We start from the raw sequence: 13,043 nt of genomic DNA on the forward strand, positions 1-13,043 counted from the left end.
CAACTAAAATCTTATTTATTTACAAATTATTTACATAAGTAAAGATACCAGTAATTTTAAATTACTGATATTTCTGAGGAAAAAAGTTAAAATGTCCAGAGCTAATTAAATGTGTTTTTAAAAAAAATAATATGACCTAGGTTGCCAAAAGATAAATAGTATAAATAAATTATTGATAGCGAGTTCTAAAAATCAGAAACGTGTGCAAATCAAAATACAAATTAATGAATTGAAAGTCAAAAAATTATATTATATAATTTTACTAAATCTTTCTTACAATATTTGTAAGGGACACATTGTTTAATTCATCTACAAATGAGAAATTTGTCAGATATAATTGACATTTGACAAGCCGAAGTTAATTACAAGCTTTGTTAGCAATCTGTTGGCTATTGAAGACTTCCATGCGACGTTCAAGTTCAGGTTTGAAGTGACGGATTAGTCCTTGAACGGGCCATGCAGCACCATCTCCCAAAGCGCAAATTGTGTGTCCTGTAAATGGAAGATTTCACAATAATTATAAAACTGGTTTATACTAAAGCCATGGATATTTCAATGAGCTTAAAAGCATTCCTCCCCAATAACAAATCTTTGTACAATGCAAGGATATCAACTACGTAAAACTTCAAATAAACATGCATATACAGTGAGTTATGAAAGTTTTCTCACCTTCAATTTGTTTAGATAATTCCCAAAGCATATCAATTTCACTCGGCTGAGCATTTCCATCGACCATCCTGTAATGACAGTATTTATTTATTTATTTATACTTTTACAATGTTGTTTTTTTTTTTTAAAACAAAATAATGTTCCCTCACTGGGTGTCCCGTGCTGAGGGAAACATTTTACAATAAGTGAAACATGCCTTAAATTAGTTATTTAACAAAGTTAACATAATAATAAAATAAAAACGTAAATAATCTAATCAACCTAATTATCATTAACATAATAAGCAATATAAACTAAAATAGTCATAAAAAACAAAACCATTTCACATAGGCCTGTAGACTAAATTTCATAAACAGTAAACGAATGTTTACCTATTTGGTTTGATCCACTCATCGATACGTGCGCAACCCACCTCCACTATCCATTTCTTAATAGCAATTTTATATTGTGAGTACTTACTAATAATGGAAGTAGGATATAAGCAGTAGCGTGCCTAGGGTTTACGAGTAAGGCAAGCCCATATATATATTTTTTAAATTCACATGTGGTGTAATTCTCTGACAGCCTCATAGTATAGTGGCCAGCGCATTGAACTACCATGTAAAAGGTCTCGGGCTCGATTCCCGACATGGTTGATATGAAATATTTATTTAAAAAGGTGTTTTTACACTAGAATGTGTCATAGTCCCTGGACTGGTACTTGAAGCGTAAGACTGATCATCTTACCTTTATGTAGCAAAAATGATCAAGATACACTGCGATTGCAGTACTCTATGCACCATTTGGTGCGGAAAAAGAAATGATGATGAATTCATTTGTGTGAAAACATGATGTGAGCTTTCTTCACTACAGTTGTACAGTCTACAAAGCATCCAAAAGGCATATTATGAAGAATAACAATATTTTTTTTTAATATGCATAGGATAATCTTTCTGAGGTCGTTTAAATAAACGAAATCAATAAAACACAACATTATTTTATATAAAGGAATTCCTCAGATATCAACCATTACCAATAAGTAACATCAATATAATATGGCGTGCGTAGAGTTGAATAATAGTCATCGGAACCCATAGATACATAAATATAAATTATAATTGATAGAAGATATAGAAAAAAGGAAAGTAGATAGGCAAATAAAAAAGAAACGTCGGCCATCTCCGAATTCATTTTATATATGACGTTTGCACAAAATGAAGTAAATTATCGTAAATTTTAACCAGTACGGGTCTTTATACAATTAAAATAAAAAAAACCGTTTAAAATTATCAAATTCCGTAAAAAAGAGCATAATAAACAATCGTAAAGTTTGTTCGATACGAAATACGAGAGGCGCTCTCTGCCAACTTTACCCTAAAGAAGCTGGCTTCAGATTCCCATATAAAACTCAACATATACAGACAAACATTTGATGAGTTTACTGTTTGCATCACATGCGAGTTGCACCGTGAAATAAGCCCCATAAGAAGCCCACGTGCGTGAGCAAGATAAGAAGACATAGTGTCGTTCGCGCACACAGATTTCATGCGGTTCGGATCTCGGGATGCAAACAATACCAACGTCGAACAGATCTCTAATTCTCATGCGGCGCGAAATTTAAACAACGAAATGAATTATTTTTAAGCGTTTGGTTCAGATTTGATTATTTTGAAATAAAATTAATAGGCAAGCCCGGCTTATGGGCTTCTATGGAAATACCGCCACTGGATATAAGGATAATGGAAGTAGATTGTACACTTTACACCGAGTAGTAGGCCAATCCTCTTTAGACTTTTTTCTCTAAAAAAACTATTAGACTTTTTTAGACATAAAAAATTCATATTGATTTTTTTATTCAACACATTAACAATACAACTTTTAGGTTACAAAAAACCCCTTAAATAATTTAATGAAAGTTACATTTTACTTGTGTATTTTTATTTATTAAAATTGGCACTGACACTGTAAAATAGGGGTAAAACATTCTGACAATAGCAATGTCACCCATTTTAACACTAGCGCCGCAATCAAGCTTCTTCCAAAATGTGTTCTACTCTAGAATTTTATTAAATACTGTTCCAAATTAAAAATAACAAAACCTAATGTTCCCGTAATACTTAGGTAGTCATATTAATGGGTATAACTATAACTTTAGTTAAAAATAAAAACAAATATTTATTCAGATTAATAAACGAAAAATAAAATAATATGTTCAACATAAATGGCAGTATCAGAACAAGATCTAATTAAGTATCAACAATGTTCAAATTCTAAGGAAATTTACAAAACTTAAATAGGTCGATTTAACAAAATGTGTTTTTCTTTATTTAATAATAATTTGTTAGTAGATATTTGTTTTAGAAATATTAGTTTTCTTCTGTAACTGACCTGTAGATGATTTTATTCATCCAGGAAATTCCCTCGCGGCATGGAGTGCACTGTCCGCAAGACTCGTGTTTGTAGAACATGATGAGGCGGGCAATGGCCTTTACAATGTCGGTTTGTGCGTTCATCACTATTATAGCTGCAGTTCCCAGAGATGTCTGTGCTGCCACCAAACCGTCGAAATCCATGAGAACATCTTCACATACGCTGTAAAAATTCATGTTGATTATTTAAACATCCACGTAAAAACAGACCAATTATGTTAATCTCTTTAATAAAGCGAAGATTCTGTGGTAATCAGGTACTGTTAGCATTATAGTTCAATATCCAGCATCACAGCCACGTCTATATGCGGTATATATAATATATATAAGGCATGCTTTTATTTTTCAAATGATCAGACATTTTTTTTTAGTGATTATGAGAAATACTTCTTATTATTTATGTAGGATTAGAACAGTGAATAGGATAAAACGAAAACATTTCTTATTAAACTTCTTTATTAGACTTGATTCATACAATCACTTTTAAGATTTCAACTGGGTCTCCGCACAACGCCGCTCGTACATTGACTGGCGTCTCGCATCCGCTTCCGCCCGGTGTTGCCAGAATTCCCACAACTCGGTCATCCTGCAAGTCATCCGCCTCGGATGAATCATCATCGGTGTCGTCCACTCTCCAAGGCTTCATCAGGTCTGCTGACGCCGTCGTCTCCCGTGAGCCTTCAGTTCCACCAACTCTTAGCAGGTTATATCTGTCTTTCCCACATACTTTGGTGACCTTGTATGGTCCAAAGAACTTAGCACAGAGCTTTAGACCAGGTCCATATTGACTTCGCTTCACTGCAACTAAATCATCAACAGCATACTTGTTACTAGCTTTCCTTTTCTTATTAAATTCGCGCCGGTTCTCTCTTTGTACTTTTTCGATTTCCTGCCTTGCAGATTCACGCACTTCTTCCCGCTCACTCATAAATTGTTCCAGAAGCTCAGTGCTGATTATTTCTTCAATCTTGAAGTCCTCCTGACTCCTTTGCTTTTTACCTACCAATACTTCAAATGGTGTGCGACCAATACTTCTTTGGAATGTGTTGTTTAAAAACTGCTGTGTCCTACTGGTAAATTTGTACCACTTAGTGGGGTCATCTATGCTAAGCTTTGATATGACAGCAATGATAATCTGGTGCATGCGTTCTACTTGCCCATTCGCACGTGGTTGTCCAGTTGTTATGTTGATAAGCTCAATATTTTGTATCTCACAGTATTCTTTAAATTCCGTGGACGTGAATGCAGCACCTCTGTCTGTTATAATTCTTCTGGAATTCCCGAACGTCTGTTGCTGCAGGTTCAGGGCATTTAAAACTTCTGTAGTATTTGTAGTCTTTGTGCTATAGATCCACACAAACTTAGTAAAAGCATCTACTATTGTTAGAATATATTTATAGTTTTTATTTGTTGAAGGCAGCGGTCCTAAGTGGTCTATGTGATAAGTGTCTAATGGGCTATCACCTTTGTCTATAGGATGTAGGAAACCTTCCCGCTTTCCTCTCTTTCGGTCTACTAATATACAGGCCACGCAATTTTCAATGCATCGTTTTATTTTTGCTGCACAATCTTTTATCCAGAACTCTCTCTCTAGAAGTTCTCTTGTCTTGGTAATGCCAAAATGGCCACGATCATGGTACATTCTTATTAATTCAGTCTGCATAGTTTTTGGAACTACTATAAGCTTATAGCCTCCTTGTTCCCTGTAGACTACTCCTCCATCTAAGGTGTAGTCTTCGTGTCTCTTCCCAAGAGTGAGTAACTCTCGTATGGCATTTAAATACTCATCGTTGGATTGGGCCCTTCTCAATCGCGCTATTAGTTCGTTTTCAAGAATAAAGCAATCAACAGGGTGTCGGCTTAGTGAATCAGCGTGTCTTAGTCTCTCGCCAGCTCGATGTTCCACGACGTAATCATACTCTTCAAGCAGTAGTGCCCACCTGGCGACTCGTGGTGCGAGATCCTTCTTCTTCAGGGTAAGGACAAAGGCCTTACAGTCTGTCACAATCTTGAAGCTCAGTCCCAATAGGTAAACTCTGAATTTCTTTAAAGCATTTATAATCGCAAGTACCTCTAGTTCATAGCTGGGATATTTTCGTTCTGCATCTGTTGTCTTCTTACTCATATAATATACGGGATGCATCTTATTATCGTACGGATCCTTTTGAAGTAAAACTGCACCGTATCCCTCGCAGCTTGCATCTGTGTGTAGTTCAGTTGGTAAATGAGGATCATAGATCTTTAAAACGGGGTCATTTGACAAAATCTTCTTCAACATCTCAAAGGCCGTCTTTTCCTCGATTTCGAATATGAATTCATTTTCCTTCTTCAGTAGATTCGTCAGTGGTTTTGCTATTTTAGAATAGTTATGTATAAACTTCCGAAAGTATCCTGTCAGCCCTAAGTAAGACTGGACATCTTTTAAGGTTTTCGGTATTGGATACCTAGTCACAGCGTTGGTCTTTAATCTACTCGGTCTAATTTCATTCTCTTGGATCTCATGTCCGAGATACTCTACGGACCTCATCAGTATTCTGCACTTCTTCCAATTAATTATTAGTCCATACTCATTCATTCTATTCAGGACTAGTTCCAATCTTTGTAGGCCTTCTTCTTCATCGTTGGAAGGAACAATTAGGTCATCTAGGTAAGTAAGGACAATTCCACTCAGCATCATATCTCTAAACACAGCATTGATGAAAGTTTGAAAAACAGCTGGTCCGTTGGATAAACCAAAAGGGGTTTTCAAGAACTCAAATTGTCCATTTGGTATGATAAACGAAGTGTATTTGATGGAATTATCTTCTACTGGTACATGGAAAAATGCATTTTTCAAATCAAGCGTAGTGAAAACTTTGGCATTTCGTAGTTTGTCTATTTGATCATCTATCAGCGGGATTGGAAATCTTTCTTTGATCGTCTTCTTGTTAAGTCTCCTGTAGTCTATGCACAGACGCATCTCCCCACTTTTCTTTTTTGACAACACTACTGGACTCGCGAAGTCGGATCTGCTTGGGCGAATAATCCCATCGTTGAGCCATTCCGCTACTTGGTTATTTACAACTTCTAGTTCCCGAGGGGATAAACGTCGGGGTGGCTGGTAAATGGGTGCCTCATCTTCCAAAGCAATTCTCATCTTAATATTTGTTTCTTTAACTCTAGGCAACTCCCTAGAATAATTGAAGGCCATTGTGTTTATTCTCTCTCGGTAAATCTCGTCTCCTAACTCTACATGATCGTAGTTATCTTTTGTTTCGATTAAGTATAAACTCTTTACTTGTTCATCTACAGTATTCTCTGTGACTTCAACTCCTCCAACACGCACCATCATGTCGACGTTCTGTAAAATAGCCCTGCCAAGGAGGACTGTCATGGGAAGCACTGCGTCATGTACTATATGAAAGGTAGTTGGGAACTCACAATCATCTATCTTCATCATCGTCTCGAAATGTCCAACTGTGGTCACCTTTTTTTCTGCTATTCCTCGGAGCTCTAAGGGATCGTCGATTAGATTAACCTGGTCCATCTTCAATAACTGCGAAATTGTCATCAAATTTAAATCACTACCAGTGTCTATGAATGCTTTTGCTGATTTCCCTCCTAACATTACTGTTTTGTAGAGCGGAGATTCTGATTCTTGGACGGTTACTTTCAGTGTGGTCTTGGAGGTATTTACTCTTAAATTAGAACATTTGGACGCAATGTGCCCAAAGTCGTTACATTTAAAACACCTCGTTCCCTTATCTTTAAATTTACATTCTCCAGACCTGTGGCCAATCCCTCCGCAGTTAAAACACCTGTCTTTCGATACTTTAGGATAACTTTCTTTTAATTGATTTTTAAAGGTCTCACCCTTTGACCTTTGCTTTATCGATATTTTGGAATATATATCGAGTTTACATTTAAATTCTTTCAGACTTGTTACACCATATAGAATGGATTTGTTTATTTCCGAATCAGATATGCCGTCGATAACGTATTCCATTAAAGATTCATCATCTATGTTTCCGCGATTGCTTATCTCCCTCATTTGATAAAAATAATGGATGCAACTTTGGTCGCGTAGTTTCATTGTCGTTGCTAGTAGGCGATGAATGGCGGCTGGATTAACTTTTTTCCCAAACTCTTCTTGTAGGCCCTTTTTCAACTCGTACCATGATTTAAATGACTCCGATTTAACGAAAAGCTGAGCCGTTCCTCGTAATAATTTTTTCGTATAAATAAATTTCTCCACGCTGTTCCAATTCGCCAAATTCGCAGCATCTTCGAAATCTTCAAAAAACTTGTCGACGCAGAAGTTGTCTTCGCCGCTAAATACAGTCAGGGCATCTTCAATGTCCTTAAATGTGAATTTTGCCGTTTCTCCATCCGCCTTGTCGATTTTCGGAGGCATGTTGCGCGCTGTCACCGAGTCGAAAACGATTCAAAATTTACAAAATGTCGCTTCACGGTTATGTCAAAATCGGCACGAAATGTTTTTAGATATAATATAAATCTATGTTTGCAATTTACACAATTGTTCTCGGAATCACTCGATTCGTAATTTCACTTGAATATGAATTGCAAATCGCAACGGCTATTTTAAAAATGGCGTCTTTTTTTCTTCTCGTAACTCGCTATTTCCGATTTTAATTCACTTTATGAATCGCAAATCGCAACGGCTATTTTAAAAATGGCGTCTTTTTTCTTCTCGAAACTTCTTCGTAACTCGCTATTTCCGATTTAATTCACTTTTTTTCGTATCCCGGACGAGCCCCCAAGTTGTAGGATTAGAACAGTGAATAGGATAAAACGAAAACATTTCTTATTAAACTTCTTTATTAGACTTGATTCATACAATCACTTTTAAGATTTCAACTGGGTCTCCGCACAACGCCGCTCGTACATTGACTGGCGTCTCGCATCCGCTTCCGCCCGGTGTTGCCAGAATTCCCACATTTATTAAAATATTTAACTTTTCAGACCATTTTCTTAAAAGTCATATATAACTTGTGCTGGAAAAATGGAAATCAAGTTGTGTAGAGTGGGATTCGAATTTCAGACCTTTGGTCCGTGAGTCTACAATACTACCACGGGACCACAACCCGGTTTATTATATTAAAATTATCGACAAATCTTATAACATATAATCATATCTGTATAATCTATCTATATCTGCATAATCTATCATTTTACGTTGCATTACATTAAAGCAAGATGTTTCATCTTCAAAATGGCATGTGCAACATATTCAAATTTGTCAAAAGAAGTACATTTTTGGTAAAAGCTGAAGAGGAATCCTCTTTTCCATACAGTATTTTTTGCTAGTTAATGGGAATATACAACACATTGAATGTAGAATATTCGCATGTTCTATAGATAAAGTATACGAGAAAGAATGAATTAATATCAAACTGAGAAATTTGAAAAGGGAAAACATTAATTCATTACAGATTTTACAAATTAAAATAAATTAAAGATTTTAAGAAATGTTGACCATGAAATGGTAGTTACCTTTTAGGGATAAGTGGTGTAGACGAACCTCCAGGGATGATGGCCAGAAGGTTGTCCCATCCCCCGATAACTCCGCCAGCGTGACGTTCAATTAGTTCTTTCAGTGGGATGCTCATTTCTTCCTCTACGGTACAGGGCGTGTTGACATGCCCCGATATGTTAAACAGCTTAGTGCCCGAGTTACGTGTGCGCCCGAAAGACACAAACCAACTTCCTCCACGGCGGCAAATTGTCTGAAATTAGTTTCAGTATTATGGTAGAAACAGTGCTAAATATTTTATGGTTTCCAAAATTCTATTTCATAGACAAGACATTATTAGGAGTGTTTGAGGACGAGGTAGGAAATGTTTCTTCAGACATGATTTGAACAGAGATGATATTTCTACATTGTTGATAGTGGATGAGAGATGATTTCGCAATCAAGCTAAATGGACAGTAAATTTATAAAATAGAATTATTATTTATATTGATGATTTATTTATATTTTTGACAGATGGTATGGTGCAGTTGATTAGATGGTCAACAGTGAAACTAGCATTGCGGGTACGACCCCCGCCGGCTGCAAGAAAAAAAATCCAAGAAATATTTTTTTCTCAATTGGTCTGGGTATTGTGGTGTATTTTTCATAGCTTTTTTTCATATCCTCTCTTTCTTACATGTTACCTATGAGTTATTAAAAAAAAAAAACAGAATTTATAAAAAATAAAATCTATCATAATTGGGTTGTGGTGTATTTTTCATAGCTTCTTTTCATATCCTCTCTTTCTTACATGTTACCTATGAGTTATTAAAAAAAACCCAAAATCTACCGATTTTGGGTGAAATCTACCGATCATAAATGCATAAACCAAATTGTCATTACATGGCAATATCTGTTAAGTGATTTTTTTTTAAAAAGTATTTTTAACTTCTCATTAAGATTTCACAATTTTGTTTTAACAAAATATTTGTCAAAATAAAATTACCTATTTTTCCTTTTTGTCATGAATAAATATAATATCCATCATCAAAAGATACTTTGTTTAAATTATCTCCCTAAAAAAATCAGAATGTCACTAAACAGATATTGCCAGTGCAACGACGAAATACTCACTTTTTTCTGTTTTCTCAGCAAGCTATTGTTTCTGCCTGTCTGTTTTTTTTTTTTTTTAATTACACCACAACAGGCTAGAAGTCCCAATTACGGTGGAGAATTGTAGCATAGTCAGGCTTGAGAAAAATCACATTTAGAATTTTTGTATTCACACCGGGAATCGAACCTGAAACCCTCCGTTCGCGAGTCAAGTGTCTTAACAACTAAACCACGGAGGCCGCCTACTATGTTACATTTATTACGCCTATATATGTGTGTACCTTAAAGCTAAAACGCTTGAAGACATTTTTTGCGAAATTGAGTTATGAATGTCATTTTGTTCATATATTCAGATTCTATTAATACTTAAAACATTGGAGTCCGGTATACCACTACTGAAATAGCTAGAAATTGTAGAAATGAAATATTTACATTTACAAGAAGTTTTAAAAATACTCACAGGTGCAACAGCAACGGTCTCTACGTTGGTGACAGTTGTTGGGCAACCAAATACTCCGACATCAGCGGGGAATGGAGGCTTCAAGCGTGGCTTGCCTTGCTTTCCTTCGATAGACTCGATAAGAGCTGTTTCCTCACCACAGATATAGGCTCCTGCTCCACGATGCATAAACACATCGAAATCATAGCCGGATCCACAGGCATTCTTACCTAACAATCCAGCTTGATATGCCTGGAATATGAATAGTTTTCAATATGGAAGAAGGAGCCACATAATGATTTACTGGGTACTTAGAGTTAAGTCATTGTCTTTACTTTTACTTCTCAAAATGTTGCATTTGATGTATATGTTCTAAAAGCAGGCTCCCAGAAACAGCATCGTTTCATAGCTGGTTTAAAGACGACTGTAATCAAGCGGAAGCGATACGGTTGGCTTGGCCATGTACTACGGATGCCTCCTGAGAGCCTTAACCACGCTTGCTTACTTTACAAGGCATCAGGTTCTTGACATTCTGGACGTCTACTGCTGACTGTTCGTCGGCAGTGCATGTCAGAACTACGGGACGCGAACCTAATGCCTTCCAGATGGCATCCACAGTATACGACCCAGCCAACCGTATCACCCAGTATACATACTTTATGGCTAACTTACATGTATTTATGTTTATTGTATTGTAAGCGGCACTAATTTAACTATATTAATAAACGCTGTTTCATTACGGCACTGAAACTCAAAGATAAAAAAATCAACAGATAGAAGAATTGAAGAAATATGGTTGATCAAATGTAGGCGATTAATGCTACACAGTAAGTACCTAATTATTTCAACTAGCCAATAAAAAGACATGAGCCATGTAAGTTTCTTTGACTCTAAATGAGTTTTTACCTCTGCGATCGCCACTTGCATGTTGCTGGCTTCATTGTAGAACTCTCCGCGGATATAGATGTAGGCAGCCTTGGCCCCCATAGCGCGGCCGGCTATGAGGCAGCCTTCCACTAGCTTGTGGGGGTCATGGCGCATGATCTCCCGATCCTTGCAGGTCCCCGGCTCACCCTCATCGGCGTTCACCACCAGGTACTTGGGGCGGCCGTCCCCTGGCTTGTTCATAAAGGACCACTTCATCCCAGACGGAAAGCCCGCTCCCCCGCGGCCGCGGAGACCGGATGTTTTGATCTCATCTACAAAAAAAGAAGGGGTACTTGTTTTTTTATTTTTTGTCTGTATTAATATCATCAAACTCCTATCCATTCTCTGTGGTGCGTAGGGCACTGCATTGTTAATTTCAGTCTAAGGAAAATGAAATAATTAATTATAAAACCACCTAAAAAAAACAAATATTTTATGGCAACCTTGACTGGAATCGAACTTCAAGCATGGTAGGAGAATAGGCAAACCGTTACACTACGAGGCGGACGTTTCTCTACTCAGTTTTGTTTTTCAGAATTTTAACCTGAAAGTAGTCATCGAGTCAAAAAAATTTGTCCAGGATTATGATTCAATTCACACACAGAACTAAATTCTTCATCCGCCTGGACACAGGCAAATATTATAAAAATGGAATTATTATAGCATGAAATAAAATAGAACCAGAACCTTAGACGAGTTATGGAAAAGGACATCGAGTGAAGATTAGTTGGCCTCCTGATAAGTGAGTTTGCCTACCTGGCCTGAGGTCCCGGGTTCGATTCCGACCAGGATTAACATGAAATATTTCTTTCACTGTCATACAGGGAAACTATATTAAGGTTGAAGTGCTGACCATGCGTATTTGATTGATCATGAATAGATTATACTAGAGCAAAGAGCACAATGAAAGCTTTTTAAGCTATATGATTTTTCATGGATTGATTGAAAAGCAAAAAATATTACATTTTCTCTAAATCGTAATATAAAATATTTATAGTAAATGTGCAAACCTAAAAAGGCACTAATATTAGGAAAGGGTGGACGCTTTAATTAATCCAATTTACACAAAGAAGTCTGCAAGTCAAACATATGTACCAACAAAACAAAATGACGAAAGCCAAAACTGCTAAAATACAGGACAACACTTTTATTATCCTTCCTATTTCAGTGAAACCTCTATCGTTTTTTAAAATGTAAAAGATGGGTGATACTTCAATCCACATATTTTGGATCAGAAATAAAACACAATGAACTACCAAGAATTAAACAACTTAATGTGAATGTGATATATAAAATAAATAAGATTATATTTAAGTTATTCCTTGAACTGGTAGTGGTACGAATTTCGAGGATATACTTCTATGTCTTATATAAAAACTGTATTAGGTTGTTAAAAAACAATATTAACAATGAGCAAATATGACAATTCACTAATAAATTGAGATGAAAAGTATAAATCAGTAATTAAGTCTTACTTATGATCCAATCTGCCCCCTTGGTCAGGATTTCCTTGGTTTTGTACCAGTCTCCACGCTTTACTGCTCCCTTTAAACGCCAATCATGACGTCCATACAGATTGGTGAATATTCTATCTTCATCGGCCAGAGGTCCAAACTTTGTTTTTGTCTGATTGCGCCTCACAGATACATTGTTGAGTAATGGACTTACTGCACCTACAATCACTCGACATAAATATTACGTTTTAAAATAGTCTAATTGACAAATACAAAATGACGTTTTCAGTGACGATTATTTGCTTGTGATTTATCACAACAGTAATTATGTAAGAGTAATGAAGAACTTATACTGCATGATGCTGTAAAATATTAGAAAACAACATAACAAATGTATTTTATAAAACACATACGAATTTATTTAGTTAAAATTATCTAAATTATTTACCTAAATTACGAGGAACATGGGTAAATCTGGTTATGGCACCTGCCATTTTTATTTTTCTGACTAAAAGGTAATGTGTTGCTATGCGAAGAGATCAAAAATTAAGTAAATTGGTTTCTATTTTTTTTACTCTGGC

At 36.1% G+C, this 13,043-nt stretch overlaps 1 protein-coding gene across 1 annotated transcript; it reads right to left on the minus strand.

Moving 5' to 3' along the window:
* Window positions 1-247: 247 nt before the first annotated feature.
* ND-51 (NADH dehydrogenase (ubiquinone) 51 kDa subunit) lies at window positions 248-13,014 on the minus strand. Its single transcript, XM_088228273.1, has 8 exons — window positions 12,911-13,014; window positions 12,484-12,681; window positions 10,988-11,280; window positions 10,103-10,333; window positions 8,571-8,803; window positions 3,037-3,240; window positions 670-737; window positions 248-492 (listed from the first exon to the last, which is right to left on the minus strand). The coding sequence occupies exons 1-8, from the start codon at window positions 12,954-12,956 to the stop codon at window positions 359-361; spliced, it is 1,407 nt and encodes a 468-aa protein (XP_088084399.1). The 5' UTR covers window positions 12,957-13,014; the 3' UTR covers window positions 248-358.
* Between the last annotated feature and the right edge of the window lie 29 nt (window positions 13,015-13,043).

Source organism: Micrasema longulum, unplaced genomic scaffold, assembly GCF_059751315.1.
Source record: "Micrasema longulum isolate JH-2025_06_02 unplaced genomic scaffold, ASM5975131v1 h1tg000045l, whole genome shotgun sequence".
NCBI classification, from domain to species: Eukaryota; Metazoa; Arthropoda; class Insecta; order Trichoptera; family Brachycentridae; genus Micrasema; species Micrasema longulum.

Coding starts and splice junctions, on each gene's coding strand:
- ND-51 (XM_088228273.1), bottom strand. CDS start 12,956: ATGGCAGGTGCCATAACCAGATTTACCCATGTTCCTCGTAATTTAG. Junction 11,281..12,483: donor GGGGGCAGATTGGATCATAA/GTAAGACTTAAT, acceptor CTTTTTTTGTAG/ATGAGATCAAAACATCCGGT. Junction 3,241..8,570: donor ACACCACTTATCCCTAAAAG/GTAACTACCATT, acceptor GAATTTTTACAG/CGTATGTGAAGATGTTCTCA.